This window comes from Ambystoma mexicanum, chromosome 2q (assembly GCF_040938575.1).
Source record: "Ambystoma mexicanum isolate Mex_15411 chromosome 2q, UKY_AmexF1_1, whole genome shotgun sequence".
NCBI classification, from domain to species: Eukaryota; Metazoa; Chordata; class Amphibia; order Caudata; family Ambystomatidae; genus Ambystoma; species Ambystoma mexicanum.
Window position 1 is genome coordinate 59,615,059 of NC_090924.1, and position 21,457 is coordinate 59,636,515.

Here is a 21,457-nt window from a genome sequence, read left to right on the forward strand (position 1 = left end):
TTTTGTTCCCCGAGGTGGACTTGATTGAAATGAGAGTGCTGAATTTCAGGGCTTTTGTTGCATTAAATCTGATCACCTTAAATCTCTCTCAGCATTCTTTTTTACTGGATTTTAAGGCTTTTGCTATACCTTATAATTATAATTTGTCATTTATAACATGCTTAATACCAAAAGTGGTTTCTAAGCACGGGATAGGGATTCGAACCTGGACTGCGCTGCGTTGTCTTGGTTCCAAGACAAACACGTTGCCCCTGAGCTATCGTTCCAGCTACCTTAGTTTCCTCACGGCCCAATAGCCATGGCCTTCGACAACTGCACATGTTCTCCCAATAGTTTTCTTTTGGGCCAACTAGCCATGACCTTCAGCCATGGCCAGTGGCCACATCCGAACATGTTGCATAGTTTGAGGTCTCACTAGCTATGTGCGTGTTGCAACAATATCTTTCTTTTGGGCCCACTAGCCATGGCCACTGACCATGTCAAACCATTACTTTGGTAACAAACACACATTGCCCCCGGCACAGTAGATGTAGGCACTGCAAATGTTAAACTTTTTTTTTTAATCGAACTCCTTATACCTGCGATAATTTCACAGTAATGATTCCCAATGACAGAAATTCCTGCATTAGAGCAGCGGCTCGCCAATTTCCGCAATAACAGGAAAGTGCTCAGAATTAAAAAGAATTCCACGTCCTCACAGGCACCCAACATGTGTCCCCCTTTTTTTCCAGGTACCCTCACTCACTCAATTGCTTTTTCCCTATTCAACACTCTCCCATTACCTGCTATCACTCATCACTTGTGTGACGCAATGTTTTTCTAAGCGCATCTTGCAGCATTGCTGATGTAATCTCTTGAGATTCTGGAGGTCTTCCCCCTCATTAACCAAACATTTTCTACCTGTAACTGGCTCCCCAACCCATCCCCAAAATCACATGGTGTCTTCTTTCCCACTCCCAACCTCTTGTTTGACGCAATTGCTATTGAGATTTATATAGCAACAGGCCATCTAAGCGCTGTGGTTTAAAACAATCAGTGTTTCCATAGAAGTGACTAAACAAATAGAAGAGTTTTGAGTCTCTTTCTGAAGTCGTGAACATTATTAGATTATGTAAGGTCGTGGGTGAGCTCATTCCAAAGTTTGATGGCATCCTTTTTGGCATCTCTCCTGAAAAGCACTGAGACCAATATGTATGAAGATTTAAGGAATATTTTAAAAACTATGGATTACCCCAAACAAGTCAATGCTTTGTGCTCAAATTGTTCATTTGGTCCCAATCTGCCGAGTGGTTTTCATGCTACGGTTGTTCACAAACTGCACTTTTTCTCTATGGCAAAGATGAATGAGAGTAGGCTGAAAACATTTTGTTCCTGGAATTTTCAGGGGCGGGGCTATGGAGAGGGGCATGACAAGCATCCTGTTTGCAAAATTTCATCCAAATCCATCCAGCAAGTCAAAAGTTGATTAGCAATAGAATTTTGGGGAAAAATGGCTGCTTTTTTATTTCTGAAATGCCTCGCAGCCTCTCGTTGATGCAAAGCACCACGGGAGATACAGCTATAATTTTGGGAGAAGGGGGCATCCCCTTCTCGGTCAAATATTTTTAAAACTACGGGACGCAGTAACCCTAGACCCCTCCCGGAAATCGAGTCAATGCTTCATGCCCAAGTAGTTTCGCACCTGGTCCAATTCCATCCAGCGGTTTTGGCTAGCTCTTGAGCAAAAATTTGACTTTTTCTATAAGGGAAAATTTATTGTGACTATGCCGAAATAGTGTTTTTTAAAACTTGTCTTATCGCTTATTTTTTAAAGGATCTTTCCCCAAATGTCTGTGGGGTGGGTGCTAAGGTGGGGGCTCTGGAGGTAGAGAGTTGGGAGTGGGTTTGGGGGCAATTTGAGTTATGGGTGCGTCAGTACAATTTTGTTAGAAAAATTTCATCCAAACCAGTCATAAGAGTCAAAAGTTATTAGTAATTCATTTTTCGGCATTTTGTACTTTGTGTGTTAGGGATACATTTTACTTTGGTAACAGCCCTTACCAGCATTAGAGTGGAGCCTGACTGCTCGGTTATGTTACCAATTGAGTGTATATTGGTCTTGTTGGCACCCTATTTTTCACTTGGAAGAGGTTTCCTCAAACTATTCAAGAAAGGGCTGTAGAAAAACCTCCCTACAAATGGACATCACACTGGCATCTATTTATACCGCATCTCAAAACTAATTTCCAACTTTGGTCAATGCGTTTTAATATTCTAGACCAAGTAGTAGACGGCAATCAATGCACAGCAAGTTAATCTAAAACAATGAGCACCAGAAAAAAGTATATTGTTTCAACTCTTAAGAAACACAGTGAATGTAATTTATCGCAGTATGCCAACTTGAATGCTTCGCAGTACAGAGCTACCTTGAACAGGAATGGTAATCTGTAAGCAATATATAAACACAGTGGTAGAAGCATCTATGTACATTTCATTTAACTGCAAAACACATCTCAGCAGGTCTAAAGATTTAAAAACATTTTGAAACCCAATGTTAACCAATGAGCTATGAAAGCAAATGAGGCTTGACATAGAAAAACATGCATGCAAAGATGAAAACCTGCTCAAATTGTAACATTTATGATTTGAGTGTGCACCTGGATTTCATCCCGGGTTTGACTTCCACTGTTTTATCTGAACTGGCCACCACCCTGACAAAGACCTCCCCGGCTTCAGGATGATTCTGCCGTCGCAAGAATTTGTTCACTCTTTCTTCAAGATGATTTCCTAATCTGGTGGTCTGTAGTCCTAACAGAAACAAAGACAACACGTTTAGAAATAAAAACAAGAACCAAATGAACATGCCTTTGGAATGTGTAATTATGATCTACATTTGATAAGTGTTAATTTAACACAATATTGTGATAACTAGGTTGCCTCTATGGCTCCCAGAAAGCAGATCATTAGAAAAATTATACATAATATCAACATTTCTTTAGGGTACTTTGTTTGTGGGGCGGTGTCACACCATCTCTCCCAATGCTGAAGTATTCTTCTCTACTGCCGCCAATCAAATGGGTCGCCACCTATCATTGCCAGATCAACATCCATCAAGGGGCACAGATTAACTCAACCTAAATGGAATATGAGGGTGAATTAAGTTAAACAATTCCCTAGTTCTGAATGACTAGCTACTGGTTAGCTAATGCAAGTGGGTCAAGGTCTTTCATGCCCATCAGCCAATCACGGCAAGTTTCTTTTCTCACCGTTTCTGCCTCCGGCACCACGTTTCCCCCCTCTTAACTATTAGATCCCAGGAGTCTCTAACTCACATCCGAAGCAAAGGAAATATTGTTCCTATAAGGACAGACTAGCACAAGGACAATTACATTCCTATTTGGTCCTAAAAGAATCCCCTGCTCCTCCTATCCCAGGTAAGACAGCATGATCAGTATGCTACACCCACCTTTTTCCATCTGTACCCAGACATGCAAATACCTGGTCCTAAATTCCATCCCACACCTCCATGCAGCATTTATTTCACATGCCACTCATCACCACCCACACTACACCTCCAATACATACCTGCAACCTAATGCTCATCAATCCTGACTCCATAGTAATGCATGGAGCCAACATCTACCTCATCACTACTCACAATCTAGATACTTCATCACAGAGACTTGAATCACCCACTCCACCAGATATAGCATGGATTTCCTCAGTCTTACAGGTTAAAACATCTAACACAAGGACCGCAAAGGGAAGACTGGAGGAAGATTTGCAATCATCCACAATAACTCATGGATCTGAGCCAATCAGGAGCACACAACCCACTGAAAAAACGTAACTTCCTCAGACAGTCACACTCCATCTGATCAAAGAGAACACCAAATCAACAGTCCTTCCTCGACAAAATCACAGACCTCATCACAACAGCATCCAGTAACATAACTAACATCTTTCTCTGAGACCTCAACTTGCCCAGAAGCACCTAGCCAATACGAAAACCAGAGAGACCTTATTTAACTGCTCAGCACCATAGCCCCGAGCCGACTCGTAACCATCCAGCAACAAAGGCGACACACTTAACCTGTTAGTCACTACCCTTCCAACTACTGAATGCCTACCCACACTTTTACCTTTGTACTGGGTAGGTTACACAACCATATCTCTCTCTCTCTCTCTCTCTCTCTCTCTCTCTCCCTCTCCCTCCCTCCCTCCCTCCCTCCCTCCCTTCCTCATCATGGTCAACTTAAGCCAACAAAGACACTGCATTGCTCCTTTAAGAACTTTTCTAGGAATCTTCCTGAAAAGCAATCTCATGCCCTTGGCCGCTACATCCGTGCCACAAGAAGATCGGCATAGAGCTCAGTGCACTCAACCACACCCTGTGACCACTAATAACCGTAGATCACTGAAACATTGACTAAACAATGGTACAGAGGAATTAATTGAATGCATGCGTGTTATTCACAGACGAGCAGTGTTTTGGAGAAAATCCCCTGAAAGAAGACCTCCTCAACCTTATAATCAATTCGGCATGTAGGACCCTCATTGCCATAGATAGAAAATAAACTACACAGCAACCATCACGGAAGCATCCAACATGTGCAGAGCAATCACCCGAGCAGTGAAGCACAACATCACCTTCCTGCAGACTCTGAAATATCCCAACCCATAGCCCAATGCAACATTACAGACAAAATGAGGCAACCCAATGACAGCTTCAAACACAGATGTCCTGTCCATACCAGCCCACAATTACAAAGGTGAACCAAATTAAAGCCAATTACTGCAGAAGACCAGACCAACACACTGGTAGTGCTCAAATTTGCCACCTACGAAGATAACATCATCCCCTTCTGCATTGTGTAAATCGTCTCAGGTGAAGCGCGCACACACACACTGCTCCTCAATGTCATCAATGCATTGCTCATTCAAGGCACCTTTCCCAGATGTACCCTGGAAAATGCCATGGATCATCCGCCTGCTTAACATACTCATACGCAAGCCCGGACAGCCAGGCCAACTGACTCCCCTTCATGCATCTACCCTTCCTCTGCAAAGTAAGCAAAAAGACTATCGTCATTCTGCTGAACAGAAGGATCAGTCTGCACAAACGCCCAAGGAACTACAAATCTGAATTCCGACTATAATTCATCCAACCACCACCATCCAAGTTATCGACTACACAGACAAAATTCTGCACAAAGGGGTTCCTGCCTAGTAAAACTCTCTGCAGCCTTCAATAGTGTTGACTATGAAGACGGCATCATCCTTGCCAGCTGCGTGGTCTTCAACAGAACAATCATGCAGTTTGCCTCCTCCCGCTACAATAGACACAAACTCTTGTAGATGGGTCCCAACAGATACAGTGACTACCCACTAATGCACAGAGTTCCACAAGGCGCCATACTGACCCTCAGTTATCTCCAACCTCACCATGGAACCTCTGGAGGAATTCCTCACCAACACAGACCTCAAGATACATCAATATACAGTCTACACTCAGCTTTTTCTAAAAATCAATTGCATTATAAAAATCTACTGACACGCTGTCTGTCCCTAGAGCAGCAGTATTCCAACTGCGTGGGGCTCCCCCCTTACGGGTACGGGGGGGGCTGGCTCAGTTTCCCACCACTTGAAAACAAAAAATAAACAGCCGCTCATCATGTAAATGCTCTCAGGCTTTCTCTTAAGTCCCATTCACATGCAGTGTGAATGGGCCTCTGGAATGAGAGGGTGGGGACTGTTTTCCTCCTCGGCACAGAAGCTAGACCGTTGGCCCCTGCCTGCTTTGCATGCCAATGATCAGAGCGGCTGTGAGAACATAATCTGGCAGAACCATACCCACATATAGGCAGTTGGGTCAAACAGGTTATGTGCTCACAGCAGGTGCTGAATTCAGTTTCAGGCTGGGAGAAGACAGGACAGGACAAAGAGGGAGTGAGAGCTTAATAAAGGATTAAAAATAATGCAGCACAATAGAAATACATAGCGGATAAGGAGGCATGTAAAAAGGCAAGATAGAAATAGGTAAAGAGAAAAGAGTCAAATGATCAAGAGGAAGGCAAATGGGAGGTGAGTGTTTGCTGCTGGGGGAGATGAAAGACAGAAAAGAATTGGGGGTAGCCAGAAGGGAAAATGGATGGAAAGTGCACAGAGGGATACCAGGAACAGAGGAGACAGAAACAAATAAGAGTTGTAACAGAGACAGAATGCAAAGGAACCCTATTACCAAATAACATGGGTCGGAAAAATGAAGAGGCAGTAGTTGAGGAAAAAGAAACTGACTGGGAGGGACAGAGGAGAGACAGAATTGGAGTCAGGGACAAAGCGAGAAAAGACAGAAGATGTAAAGGAGAGAAGGGATGGAGGAGTACAAAGGGAAGGCAAAAGAACAGTAGAGGAAGATCGTAAGACTGAGTAAGGAGAGACAAGCCAGATTATGGAGGAAGATAAAGATGGGTGACAGAACATCAGTGATAGAGTGAAGCGCAGAAACGGTGGACCACCGGATTGCACTTCAACGTATAAACAAAGTAGGGGGAGCATCCGAACAGGTGACACAGTGGTTTAATTCCTTCCTTAAGGATAGGACACAACAGGTGGCCCTGGGATGGTTCCTCTCGGAAATAATTCTGCTGAAATATGGAGTCCTTCAGGGATCCTTGTTGTCCCCTTTGATCTTTAACTTATACTTTCGGCCGAGGACAGGGGAAGGGGAAGGGGAATGAAGGAGGGAGGTAGAGAGAAGGCAAACTATGGACCGCAGCAGCAAAGCATGTGTATTCTTGTGATCAAGTCTGGCTGTATCCCACTGTGGAAATATAAACCTTAGTGACTGGCCTTTTGCTTCTCGGTTTTATGTGGGTGGAGCAGCAATCCCCACATGTGTACCCTGCCCTCTTGGTACATATGGGACCATATTAAATCACACATTAGAGGGCTGTGCATTTTCTTGGCACATCCTCACCTTGCCAACAAACTAAATGCTTCTTATGGACCTCAATGGCCTGACCCTCCAAAATATCAAATTTCATCCCATTCAAAGGCTCAACAGGTTGAGAGATATACATGAGAGTAGGGCCAGGTGGCCTGCCCATCAACCACCTCCCATAACTAGGGATATGTAGTATGGTCACCTGTGCACCACATGTACCTTTCAACACGTTTACCCACTTGATGCATATATGCCTCTAGTATTCTGATGGGCATTGCTAAAGGTGAAATAACTGCTATAGGTGTTCCAGAACAATGCTGTGCGCATTGTTGAGGGACTGGGAAGATCAGATCACTTATCTGCAGCCCGCACTGCTCTACACTGGCTACCAATCAGCAGCAGAATCTCAATGTATTACACACAATCGCTTATATGGCGAGAGCCCAAAGTACTTGTCGAGTAGTATTACATGGCTACCCAGCTGCAGAGTTCTGAGATCCAATAATGCCTGCCTTCTGGACATGCTACAGGCTAGACTTTCCATTGTAGCTCGAGGGTCTTTCCCTTATGGGCTCCAAAAATGTGGAATGCATTGCCTCCTGACCGAAGAGTCTGCTCCTCACTGCCTTCTAAGGAGAACTAAAAACATTGCTGTTCCATTAGACTACTCTTTCTTTATTTTTTCCCCCTGACTGATGCATCCGGTCCTGATTAGCACTTTTTTTGTCCCATGTCTCGTATGTACGGTCTAAGCGACCCTATGCCCCGGGGCTCTTATTTCACACCATATAAATAAAATGCATAAATAAATGGCAATATGCTCCATTCCATTCTGGAGATGCCAACAGAGTTTTCTTTTACTTTACATTCTGGGACTTCTACAATTCCGGTATACATTGTAAATCCAGGATTAAAAGCATTTCCTGTATGGAAGGAGATATTATGGCACGTGTGCAAACCTTCACCCTGCTAGACCACCATCTCCATGCAGTAGCCTCCTCGTTTGGTGGGGATCCGGGGGGACCCAGACGTACACTTTTTTGCCAGGTGGGAGGGGACTTTCAGCCTTTTTGAAGACTACTGCTTTAGAAGGACATGCAAACCTGGATTCACAGGATCTTTTTTTTATATGAAGCTGCACTGTGTTTGGTTGAGTGGAATGCATTGATTGGTTAGTTGACTACAATGGAACAATGTTCTCTTATGGATAAAGATGCAAGGTTTGTAGATGGTTGAATTCGAGATTGCAGTTGTCCACAGGCATCAGCACAAGATGCAGTTAAACCCTAGAGATGAATTAAGTTACTTACCTGTAACTTTTGATCTCGAGCATGGGTCTGGCATGGATTCACATACTATGAATATGCCCAGTCAGGCTGGGAATCCTCTGTAAAAGAAGAAACAGTTTCACTTTCACTTTAAAACTGTATTCCTCCTCTAAACCAATCACTGTCCTCTGGTTCATACTGCCCCCATCTAATGACAGTCCTCTCACTAAACTCCTCCACCCCTGGTGGCCATCTTCAGATTAGGTGAGCAGGTAAAGTGACAGTATGAACCAAGAAGAACCACATAGTGGAAGGCGGAAGGGTTCACATGTGAATCCATGCCAGACCCATGCTGGAGTACAACAGTTACAGGTAAGTAACAAACCTTCTCCAGCATGGGGTCTGGCATGGATTCACATGCTCGTGAATAACGATTAACCAGCAGTACACATACACAACCACAGGAGGTGGCAAGGCGCAACAGAAGCAATTAGCACTCACCTCTGCAACAGACTCACCTCAGACAAACAGGTTGCATAGCACTGCTTGCCCGACTCGGGACTCCTCTGAGGTATCCCTGTCGATGCAGTACAACCGCTTGAAGGTGTGCACGGACCTCCAGTAGCAGCTCTGCAGATGTCGAGCAGGGGCACACCAGGGAGAAACGCTGTTGCTGCGATGGCTCTGGTGGCCTGCTAGCCAATCAATGACAGTGCATGATGCAGCCAGAGAGCCACCTGGAGATGAAAGCCTTCGATAAGGCCTTTCCTTGATTTGGTTTCATGTCATTTCATCGCAGGATGTTTTTTCACAGGGTTTTTTAGAGCACATTTTTTAATGAAAAAAAACTCAAATTTAGCATTTTTTTATCCCCCCCCATTCCCCTTTCATTTTTTTTTTAATTCCCGTACACCCAATTTATATATTTTTTTAACCCCTCCCCCAAAAAGTGATGAGTTTTTTCTGCAAAAAATTTGCAGTAAAAAACCCCACAAAAAACATCCTGCGATGAAAGGCCGTCGTACCCCTTGATTTACAGGTCCAAACTTGACAAACAACTGAGTAGTCTTACGAAAGTTCTTCATACGTGCCACGTAGAACTTCAAGGCACGGGCAATGACCATCGAATGCAAAGTTATTTCCGCTGGCGATAACGGATTTGAAAAGAAGACCAGTAACACCAAAGGTTAGTTGAGGTGGAATTGCGATGGTACTTTTGGCATACCGTCTCAGGAGGATAGCTCAGCGGCAATGTGCTCGCCTTGGAAGGAAGACGACACAGAGCAACAGAGGTTCGATCCCCGTGGTAGTGCTTAGAAACCTCTGGGTATTAAGCGTGTTATAAATAACATATCATATATCATAAAGGTGGGGTGTGTACGCAGTACCACCCTTGAAGCGTGGAAAGACAAGTAAGGCTGCTTGCAAGACAGGGGCTGGTCGAGGTGATAGCCACGAGGAAAGCCGTCTTCCACGAGAGAAACTTGAGCAGGACCTGATGCATAGGTTCGAAGGGAGCTCCCATGAACTTACTTAGCACTACACTGAGCTCACAAGTTGGGGCAGGAGCCTTCACCAGCGGGAATGTCCTGAAGAGTTCCTTGAGGAACCCCTTGACGAGTGTGAGACCACAGCGAAGGTCTGCCCGGAGACCCGGTGTACATGGTTATGTTGGCGAGATGCACCTTGATAGAGGTGCGAGCCAGTCCTGCTTTAGCCAAGCAAAGCAAATATGGTATAAGTTGCGTGGCCATGACACGCAGCAGGGTAATCGCCGGAGTCCGGCACCACACAGAGAAGCGTTTCCATTTATATCCGTAGCACTTCAATGTTGACAAGGCCCTGGCCAGGATGCCCTTACATTCTGCGGGTAAAGTATAACCTCCAAATTCTAGGGCTGTACGAGCCATGCCTTCAGGTTCAGAGACTCCGGGTTGTGATGCAGAATCACCCTGCCTTCTCATCTGGTGAGAAGGTCCGGGGACAGTGGCAGCCTCATTGAGGGGGTGACTGATGGAGGCAGCAGGTCCTGATACCAGATTTGTTTCGGCCATGCTGGGGCGAGGAGTATTATCCTGCAGTGGCACTCTCCGAGTGTGTTGATCACACATAAGGGGAGTGGAAACTGAGGAAAAGCGTACAAGAACTGTCCCTTCCACAGGAACAATAATGCGTTCCCCCATGCTTCTCGGTTGAGGGAACCTGCTGGCGAACCTCTGGAACTTGGTGTTCGCCACCGTTGCGATCTGGGGCTGGCCCCATTTGCCGAACAGAAGATCCACGTGGTTCTGGTCAAGTTTCCTCTAGATGTAAGAACCAGTTCCCTGCTGAGCGAGTCCGCAATGGTGTTCTTGACGCCCGGTAGGTGAAAGGGGTCGAGGAACATGCCTTGATAAATGTGCTGGTGAGCGGGTCCCCCCTTGTTTCCAGATGTAGAACATGGTGGTAGTTTTATCTGTGAAGATCCTCACCACCTTGCCCTTCAACTACGGCAAAAAAGACTTGAGGGCCCAGAATATGGGCCAAAGTTTCAGGACATTGATGTGGAGGTCCTTGCTGTTCTGGCATGCAACTGTCTGGTGTGGGCTACCCATCTTTCTAGAGAGGCATCCGTGGTGGCCGTATCCTAAAAGAAGGAACCTGAAATGGAGTCACCTTGACGAGATGCGGCAGGACACCCCGCCACTGTATCGCCCAACGGAACTCCTTGTTGAGGGAGACTTTGTCTGCAAATTTCCCCGACACTTGCATCCACCTCGCATCCAGAAACTCCTGGAAAGGTCTCATGTGTCTACAAAAGCGAACGAGGCTGATGCAGGACAACATCATGGCCAGCAGCGACTTGATGGACCGAAACGTCGCCGTCTGAGCTGAAGACAAGCGCTGCACTTTGCCTTTTATGACCTTTTATGGTAATCCCTGTCCTTCAAGGGAGATGCCAAACAAGTCACTGTGTTGAGTCGGGCACCTAGGAACTGCGCGTCCTGAGGTGGCTTCAAGCAGGACTTTGGATAGTTTATGGAGGACCCCAACTCCATCAGCAGACGTACGGTTCTCGATGTTTGTTCATTTGTGTTCACTTGCCAGAGTGTGTGAGAAAGAACGCACCAGCCAGTCGTTCAGGTAGGGTTATACTTGGATGCCTTGTAGATGCAGATGTGGCTCCACCAAGGCCAGTCACTTCGTAAAAACCCTTAGGGCTGACTACAGGCCGAAGGGCAGGGCCTTGAACTGGTAGCGCTGACCTTGAACTATGAACCATAGGAACTTGCTGTGTTTCTTGTGAATGAGGATGTGGAAGTAGGTGTCCTCCAGATCCAACAATGTCAGAAAATCTCTTTGCTCCAGTTGGCCAAGAACGTGTTGCAACATGACCATCTGGAACTTTTGGGACTTTAGTATTTGATGAGATGACGTTAATCCAGGAACGGGCTCCAACTCCCCCACGCCCCCCGCACCCTGTTTCCAGAAAGTATCTGGAATATACTCCGGAGCCCTGGGGATGCTGCGGGACGGGTTATATTGCCCCTTTCTGTAACATGGACTGCACCTCTTGCACAAGCTGTGGTGTTCTCGTTGGAAAACTGGCAGAATACGGACACACCTGCATTGGAACTTCAAGGTGTGTCCCTGTCCGGGAGCATCCAGCACACATCTGTCCATGGTGTACTTTTTCCACATAATGATGGACTTCGCCAGCCGGCCTCCCATTGGGGTGCATAAGTAGGTGCCGAGGCCACGGCCGGTTTAGGCCTGCTTGGGGGGTCAGAGCTCTGTCCTGTCGCTATCCTTCGCTGCCTTGAGAGCAACCCCTGTATGCTTCTTGAGTGGAGGAGCATGAAGGCTGCTGGTATGCGGTATTATTACCCTTGGAAGATCGTCCTGGTTTTCCACTGGAAGAGCGAAAGGATGACAGCAGTCGCTGCGGTAAGGTTCCCAGGGAGCGTGCCATCTCTGTGTCGATCTTTATTGCCTGAAAAGACTTGTCGACTGCCTTGCCGAATTGGTTCTCTCCGTTGAATGGCATATGCAGTACCTTAGTCTGAACATACTGGCGGACATCCTGTCCACCCTCTCCTCTGCTCCTGTCACAACTCTCACCCAAAACCCCCTATGGCAAACCCATTGGCCAGGTGGAATCAGGACTCGGGCCTCTAGAGCCTGGCATCCTCTACAAAAGCCCTCATGGGGCCAGTCCTGGCGCCTATGGCGCCAGGCTCATACACCATGAAAAACAATGTGCTTGGGAACTACTTTATTGTATTGTCAGCCAACATGGAGGCATCCACATAGCTTGGTTCCTAAGAACCAAGCTATGTGGTCTAGTGTTTGGGTGTGGTAGCCTAGGGACTACTTTACCTAGACTATTTTGTTGGGGCTATTGAAACCACACCCGAGCAAGACAACACGCTTTGCGTTACTTTGCAGCTTGCAACGTGACGCTCACCGTGTCCAGCTATTCCCTCGAACCTCGGAGAAGCAGAACCTGCAAGGAGACAAAAGGAACATCATTAGCAGCAGCATCATCTTACCTGCAGTCTTCATCTTTAAACACTCGCAGCTACTGAGAACAGCTTCCCCGAATCTGCACGCCTCCCGGACAGAACGACCTGAAAGAGGAAGATAGAGGCAACATTAAAGAAAGCAGTAGACACATTTACAAATTACGAACTGCTCAAAAGGCTTACCTGGCTGGTCGCCTCTCGGCTGGCACCACTCCAGACATTCCACTCGCGCTGATGAATACTGCGACTTACAAGGAAGGAAAACACAGGTTAGCAAAGGCAAGACTTTGCAGCGCTGCGCATAGCGCTTACTTACCGCATTATAGAGCTCTTAATGCGCCATCATTTACCAGCGGGGCTCAACCAAGCCAGTTCGCCGCGCTGAAGCTCCACATACCTAAGGGAGAAAAAAAGAGACATTTTAAACAAAGAAAGGCATGCAGGATAGCAACAAAACTGAAGAACAGCAATAAGACATACCTGAACAATATCAAACGGGCCAGCGTCAGTGAAGTAACTGGACCGCACTCGCCCATGAAAGACAACGTGCCCCTGCAAAGAAGGCAGGACAGAGAGCACGCCTAATTCTACCACAAGGTGAGGAGAGGGCGCCAGAGGGACTGAAATCATACAGGGGTGGAGGGAGGATACTTACCCCAGTTGGTCAGTCTTGAACACAGTCCTGTATTTTCAGGCAGAACCTTCCCCGCAGACCACATCAGGGCAAAGCTGAGAAGCATACCAGCGAGTAACCCGGCTGGGTGGCGTCCCTGTGGATACCAGGTGAGCGTAACAGCTCCCCCTCCTCCTCCCGCTCCTTCTCGTCTTGCTGACCCTCCCTCAGCTACCTCCCCTCCCACTTACTCCTCCTTTCCTCTTTTCTCCCCTGATGAGGTAGCTAGACAAGTCTGATCTATGAAAACCTTATTAAAACAGGTTCATCCCTGTTCCTCTAAAATCATTACGGACCACATTGACACCCTTGCTCAGGCCCTTGCCAATTCCTGCAACCTCTCCTTTGCCTCCGGCTCTTTCCCCTCCCCTCTTAAGCACTCCCTTGTGCATCCTCTCCTCAAGAAATCCACTGCCAGTGCTGATCCATCATGTCCGGCAAACTATTGCCCAATTTCCATTAATCCCTTTTGGGTAAGCTCCTGGAAAAGCTGGTCATCTCTCAGCTTAATCTTCATTCTGACTCTGTTGGCTCCCTCTATGGCCACCAATCTGGCTTCAAAGCTGCCAGAAGCATGGAAACTGCTCTCCTGAACATCTGTGAAGACCTGTTCTCCAACTTTGATTCAAACATTCCCTCTGTCTTCATCTTACTTGATCTCTCCTCTGCGTTCGACACAGTCAACCATACCACCCTGCTCAATCGTCTCCATGACAACCTGGGTATCACTGATCAGGCTCTGGCCTGGCTAACCTCTTTTCTCTCTGATCGACCCTCCCAGGTGCAACTTGGGTCCTTTATCTTCTATCTCCCTCTCCTCATGAGGTGTCCCCCAGGGGTCTAAGCACTCGCCCTTGCTTTTCAACCAATACCTGATCTCGCCTACTGCATGTCCATTTTCTGCACAACTTTCCAGTGCTATGCTGACGACACCAAACTCAGTTTCAGGCTTCCTTCAACCTCCTTCTTTCCTTCTCTAATCTCCGATTGTCTAATCGCCATTCAAAATTGGTGTACTGCCAACGATTTATGTCTAAATGCCAACAAGACCGAGATCCCCCTTATTGGTACACCACCTCCATCCATTCCACTCACTCACTGGCCGGCTTCCCTTGGCCCTCCTCCTACCCCCACCTGAGCGGCTATGAACCTCAGGGTTATCTTTGACTCTACACTTTCCTTCTCCTCACACATCTCCGACGTCTTCAAAAAGTCAAACTTCTTATTGCACCACCTTAGAGGTACTCTGCCTTTCCTCAAAAGCTCACTGTCTGCCAAGCTCTGGTTCTCTGCAGACTGGATTACTGTAACAGCCTCTTTCTAAATCTATCTGCTTCCACTCTGCGCCCTTTACAACTAATCCAGAAAAGGACTGCGAGACTTGTCCTTGGCCTCAAGCCCTGGGATCATATCTCTCCAGCCCTGAAATCCCTTCATTGGCTCCCAGTGGATGCAATGATTTACATCTAAAACCCTCTGCATTGTCCACAAGGCTTTCTGGGGCCTGGGACCAAAATACCTTCAACTATTGCACCGTAAATACCTCCCCTCTCGAGTCCTTCGCTCCTCTACTTCTAACTCCCTCAGGGTTAGTCGCTTTGCAAAAAAACGAGTTGGGAGTAGATAACTGTCTTTGGCTGGTGCCTCTCTTTGGAACAGCCTCCCTACCACCTTGAAACTTGAGGAAAACCATGTCCGGTTCCGGAAGCATCTCAATACCTTCCCCTTTGCCTCTGCCCCCCTTCTCCCCTGTTGATCTGTTCTTCTCCTGGCATTGTGCACCTGGCCAACCTCTGTCATTGTGGCGCAGGATCCTGCACTGCCTCCAGGCCACCTTCTGCATTAGGGTTCTGTATCTGTACCCATACAGTCCCCTCCTACTTCACTTCTGCACTTATCAGATATACCTTATCTGACCAACTTTCGCCTGCCACTTGCTGACTGCACTACATTGGTTTTATCGCCCCTTATTTATTTATTTAATATTTATTCTGTTTCTCTCCCCTGCTCCGCACCTCACATCCCCACCCCTCTTCCATGCACTTTACCCCTTTTTCCCTTTTCCATGCTCTTGCGCTTTCTTGAAGGTCATTGGGCCTAGTAAGATCGCTGTTTTGTTTTTTGTTCTCCCTTGTTCCCCTCTCTTTTTGCCTGGTTGCGCTCTGAAACACTTGTGTACGAGCACGATATAAATGAATTATAAGTTACTCACTGTAGTAACTAAGTACTTAGTCCTTAGTCCCCTTTCCTCCATACTGCATGGGCGTCCCTTCCAAGGGACGGGAGACGGAACCTTTCTCACCAGAAAAAAACGTCTTCCCCTTTAAATTTAGGGGCGCGCAGGGGTGCGACTCAGGGAGCATGCGCTGCCCTGATTCCACCCTCTGATGGCACACATCAGTCCCCATTAACGCGTCGACAATAGATTTAACATTGCCTAATAACACCAATATTATTAGGGGGGGGAGGATAGTGGGACGTATGGAGGAAAGGGGACTAAGGACCAAGAGTATGTTAGTCATTATGGTGAGTAACTTATAATTACTCTTACATCCCGTCGCCGTTCCTCCATATTGCATGGGTGATTGCAACTGAATGTAGCCCCAGGGTGGAGACAAGAGCCTCCTTGAGCAAATAGGTTCCTCAGAACCGCCTGTCCGAAAGCCACATCAGACCTAGAGCCGGCATCCAAACAGTAATGCTTGCAGAAAGCTGAGAGAGTGGCCAAGTGGCCACCCTGCTTTCAACTTGCCAAGGGACATGGCGCTGGAATGCGATGGCCGTTGCCTTGGCCCTGACTGTGTGGGCATGCATATTGGCTGGAAGCGGCTTGTGCTGGCCCTCGTATGCTTCCTTGATGGCCAAGACCATCCAGCGGGATATGGAGGCCTGATAGCCTGGTCTTGCGCCTCCGAAAGGGAGAAACAGGGCGTCCGATTTGCGGAAGCCCTTGGTCCTGTCCAAGTAGAATTTCAGGGCACGCCTGACATCCAGGCAGTACAGTACTCTCTGTGCTTTGTCCTTAGGATCGGCAAAGAACGTAGGAAGGACTATTTCCTCGTTCAAGTGGAAAGCAGACGGCACCTTGGGTAGAAATGCTGGGTGTGTCCGCAGGACTACTTTTTCCCTGTGAAAGGTAGTATACGGTTCCAAGGCGACCAGCGCCTGGATTTCGTGGACTCTACGAGCCGAGGTGAGGCCGACTAGCAAGGCGGTCTTGATGGTGACCAGCCTGATGTCCGCAGACGACATTGGCTCAAACGGTTTGTGCGCCAGGGCGCCTAAGACAATGTTGAGGTCCCACACGGGGTGCGCCCTCTTGACGGGCAGGTAGAGCCTTGCGAGCCCCGTCAAATGCTTCTTGATAGGATTGGAGGAGGATAAGGTCCCCTCCTCCGAGTTCCTGTAAGCCCTGATGGCTGCGAGGTATGCACGGCAGGTGTCCACCTGCACACCTGAGTGGGCAAGGTGCGCCGAGAAGCAGAGCATGTCGTCCAAGGTACATGCCTTGGAGTCTGCCCAGTGGTAGAATCTGGCCCATTTACTTTTATACTGGGCCCTGGTAGCCTTGCTCCTTGCGCCCTGTATGATTTCCAGATTTCCAGATTAGCCTGGGAGAGGCGGAGGTGCCGCAGCGTTACCTGCTTAGGTACCATGCTGTGAGGGCAAGTTTCTGTGGTGCGCGGTGGATGACCCTGCCCCCCTGCTGTGCCAGAAGATGTGCTGGGCCGGTCGGGAGGTGAATCGGAGGCCTCTCAGAGGCTGAGCAGCTCCGAAAACCATGGTCTGGCCGGCCACTATGGAGCTATTAGAATGATGTTCAGTTGGTGAGACTCCTTGATCTTGCAAATCACTCGGCCGAAAGGCGTAAACTCTAATGCCGTTCCACTGAAGCCGAAACGCATCTCCAAGGGAGCCGGGGGCCATGTCCCTGCCAGGAGCGAATTGAGGGCACTTCTTGTTGTGCCAGGTGGCAAAGAGATCCACCTGGGGATGACCCCACCTGTTGAAGATCTCCTGAATAACGAGGTTGTTTTGCTGCCACTCGTTATTGTCTGCTCCCAACCTCCTGAGCCTGTCCGCTTCCAGGTTGGATTCCCCCGGGAGGTGGACTGCCTTGAGGTAGATGTCGTTTTCCAGGGCCCACTCAGACATGCTGATTGCCAGTCTGCACAGAGGAGGGGATCTGGTGCATCCCTGCTTGTTGACGTAATACATGCTGGTCGAGTTGTCTGTCTGGATGAGGACAACCTTGCTCTTGAGAAGTGGTACGAATACATCTTGAATTTCTGAAGAGGTAAGGAGAGGTTGAGGGTGGAAAGGTCCAGCACAACTCTCAGGCCCGCCTGGTTCTTCTGAACGGCGAAAATCCTGGAGTCAAAGCCCAAGCCTCGCTGGGAGGCTGGGACTTCCTCCACTGCCTGGCTCTCGACGAGCGACCGGATCTCTGCTAACAGAGTTGCTGTCCTAACCTGTGGAAGTGGAGGGGAAGAGGGAGGAGAGGCTGGGCTAGAGAGGCGGTAACCCGGGATACTACAGAGGATCCAGGGGTGCGCGAGAATCTGGTGCCAAAAATGTGCATGAAGAGCAAACCTGCCCCCCACTGGAGACAAGTGGACCCGGAGGGGCGTGTCATGCCTTCTTTCCCTCTGAAGCTGTTGCAGAGGAGTGGGACTGGAAAAAGCCCTTAAACCCCACCCCTTTTGTTTATTGCGCCGATGTTGGGTCAGCGAACGGTCAGACTGCCTGGACCTCTGATCTTGGAAGCCGCAGACCCTCCGTATGTACGCCCCTTGTCCGAGCACTGCTGTGACTGGGTGTACGTTTTGGGCGTGATCTTTGTAGGGATGGATAAAGACTTGGCCGTTTGTGAGCCATTTTTCTTTTTGTCCAGCTCCTCGTCCGTGGTGGAGTGGAAGAGGTCACCCCCTTCGAACAGAAGGTCTAAGATGCTTTCCTGGACATCCGAGTTGAATTCAGTAGCACATAGCCAGGCTGTTCTTCTCATGTCTGTGGCAATGCAGATTGTCCGGCCAGAGGTGTCAATGTGGGCCACAGTGGACTCCATGATGTCTTGTGCCACCATCTTGGCCGCAGCCAGTCCCGTCTTGAATCGTGATTGGCTATGTGCCGGAAGCTATGGGAGGAAATCCGCAATTTCCAGTCAAAGCCTCTGGTTAACGGCTGCCAGCATGGCATCCGCGTTGGCTTGACGAAGATGCTGGGACGCGTTGGAATACAGCTTCTTCCCGTACGCCTCCAAGATCTTCTCCTCCTTCCCTAGCACCGCAGAGGAGGAAGAGGCCGAGGACGACTGCGGCTTGGAGTATAGTGATGCTACAGCGATCACCGAAGAGTGCGGCTGAGGGTGGGCCGATAGCAAGAGTATATCCCCCTCCATCTGCCTGTACTTGGCGTCCAGGCGTCGATTGATCGGCTGGACCGAGTGCGTCTTGAGCCAGCCCTTTTTGGCCAAGTCGACCGCATCCTTCTGCATCGGGACCCCAGTTCTTGATGTTGGACGCAGCGTGAGGACTTCTGTGAGGACCCCCTCTGCTGGTTGCTCAACCTCGGGTTGAGGAAGGCCCAAGTACTCCGCCAGCCCTGCCAGATGTGTGTGGAAGGCCTTGGCTGAGGACGGTGTGTCCGGGTCCTCCTCCTCATCCGTGTCCACCTGAGGGTCCAGTTGGTCCGGCATCGGTGCAGGGGTGCTGGGAACTGAAGGCTGGGGAGCGGAGACCGGAGTGGAGGCTGGTACGGAACTGCCTGTACGATCGGTTGGGGGGCCGGAGCGGGTGACTGAGGCATCAAAGGGGCCAGAGGTGCCTGTACTGGGCCTGTAGCGCTGGGGCCATTGGTGGGAGCACGTCCCTGATGGCGTCCCCGAGGATGTCCCCCATCCGAGGAGATTTCATGAGCCCGAGGAACCTTTAAAAAAAAATCTGTCCTCGCAGGCCGGAGTGGTAGACGATATTGACTGGGTAGCGGACGGCTGCTGGAGCTGTTGCGTGACCTGCCCATACGGACGCAGCGGGACCCTGCCCTGCGCAAATGAAGGGTAGGCTGTAGGCCAAATACTTGGTTGACACCAGTCCCACCTAGACACACGTTACTCCACCTGCTCCCTGCTTTGGAGCAGTATCGGGCGGATGTCAGGAATGTCTGGGCCGGCAGCCATTTTGTCGAGCTGGTTTCCATGGGTCTGCGTCGTGTTCCTCGGGTCACTGGGCCCTGCCCCGTCCAGGACTCTTGAGTGTGGATCATGGGGCCTACCATGTTCCTCAGCCCGAGGACAGCGTATAGGTGCCCCCTCTGACATGTTGCCGGTACTAGGGCATGGCTCCTCGGGTGAAGACCCGGTAAAAGAACCTTCTGGTACCTCGGCACTGTCACTGGGAGGATCTACTGACCCCCTTCGGCCTGTCCGCCGGTAGGGTAGCTGATGTAGCCTCGGTACTTGTGCTGGTATGAGGACCTGAGCGGACCCTCCCGCTCGGGCGAGTCCTCGGGAAGGAGTCTCCCTTGTGGGGTGCGCTGGAAAAGAGCGTCCCTACCTTGGGCTTGGATGGATGATAGACTAAGTCCTTTAGGTCCTTTGGAGGCGATCTCTGGAAGAGCTCTCTCCACTTGGCTAGTCTGTTCTTAAGAGACCTTGAGGAGAGCGCGTTGCACGCGGTACAAGCTTGCCAGCTGTGGTCTGGGCCAAGGCAACGTAGGCAGAGGGTGTGGGGGGTCTTTAGTTGGAAAGAGCATGTTGCAGGATGGATACCTGCTGAGCCCTGTAGAAGTCGGCATACGCCGGGAAGGAGCGCGACGCCTGAGGACCGAGTGTCTGAATGATAAAAATATATAAAAGGCAGAAGAGAAGTATCCGCGCGTGGAATTACATGGTGGAAGCCAAACCCAGGAGAGCTGGTGAATTTCAGTGGAAAAAGGGACTGAGGTGTGGCGGCAGAGTCAGGGAAGCGCATAGTCGCACCCCACCCCTGCACGCTTCTAAATTTAAAGGGGAAGGTTTTTTCTGGTGAAAAAGGTTCAGTCTCCCGTCCCTTGGAAGGGACGCTCATGCAGTATGGAGGAAAGGGTACGGGACGCAATGTAGGACAGTGAGAAGACCGGAGCCAATACCCAAGAAGTCAGTAAACCCAAAATAACTGCTTTAAAGCCAGTTTGTTGCAATCATGCTTTTTCTGAGATTTCAGAGTGTTGGCCAGAATAAGCCTAGGCACATGTTGTGGTTCTCTACCAGAGGTGTGGGGTCTGCAGTAAAAGACCACAGGGCTGGAAAATACCTGCAACTAAGTAGGGCAGAACAATGTATCAATAAATATTCTCCTGTCTGCACCGTCCCCTTCATTTTACAGAGATCACCATACCTGTTTTCCTTATTTCCCATCCTAGACCTAATCTGTATTCTGCTCATTTCTTACAGTTCATCATTGGACCACAGGCCGCACCTGTCAGAATTTGAGAGAGATCTTCATATAATGAGTTTCTTGGTGGGTACAACATATTTGTATAGAGAGCAAGAATTTAGACCAGCACGCAAATGAGGTCAGTCAAGCCTAGTTAAAATCTAAGGGTTGGAATTGGAAGACAGACTGGTAATCTTGGCACTTTCTTCCATATTCTAGATTCAACCTTTTCCCAATCGACAGTCCTGGCTAATAAATTAATCTCCAGACCATACAAGATTGATGGTACATCTTTCACTTTATAAAACTCCATCAATGGAGTTAGGGAGAATCTACTATATTTTGTATTTGTTTTTTTCATTTGTGCTACTGATTGATCTGCCCTGTCTAACACACTTGAAAGAATACAGCCTTTATTGGGGGTAGCTTCCATGACAAAACCCAGAAGGACAATGCTAGATTCAAGGGCAATCACATGATTATCCAAGTCCCAGGTATAACCCATTGTTTTCTTAGCCCCTGACTGCATTTAACAAAGGCTGCAAACCCATCTGTGTCTTGTCTAGCAGAATCACATTGTCTGCGTAAGTGAGCCACAACACCGCCAATGTGGAAAGTCTGCGAGGGGCAAAAGAAGACTAACAGATAATCCCCCAAATCTGACAGGTATA

General features: G+C 48.6%; 1 protein-coding gene across 3 annotated transcripts in view; it reads right to left on the reverse strand.

Moving 5' to 3' along the window:
* Positions 1 to 21,457, reverse strand: part of CREBBP (CREB binding protein) — a 2,841,012-nt gene that overhangs the window by 377,970 nt on the left and 2,441,585 nt on the right. For all 3 annotated transcript variants that reach the window (XM_069646824.1, XM_069646825.1, XM_069646823.1), the window contains one exon: positions 2,637 to 2,787. In XM_069646824.1, coding sequence (XP_069502925.1) covers positions 2,637 to 2,787 — 151 coding nt within the window. The remainder of the gene's footprint in view (positions 1 to 2,636; positions 2,788 to 21,457) is intronic.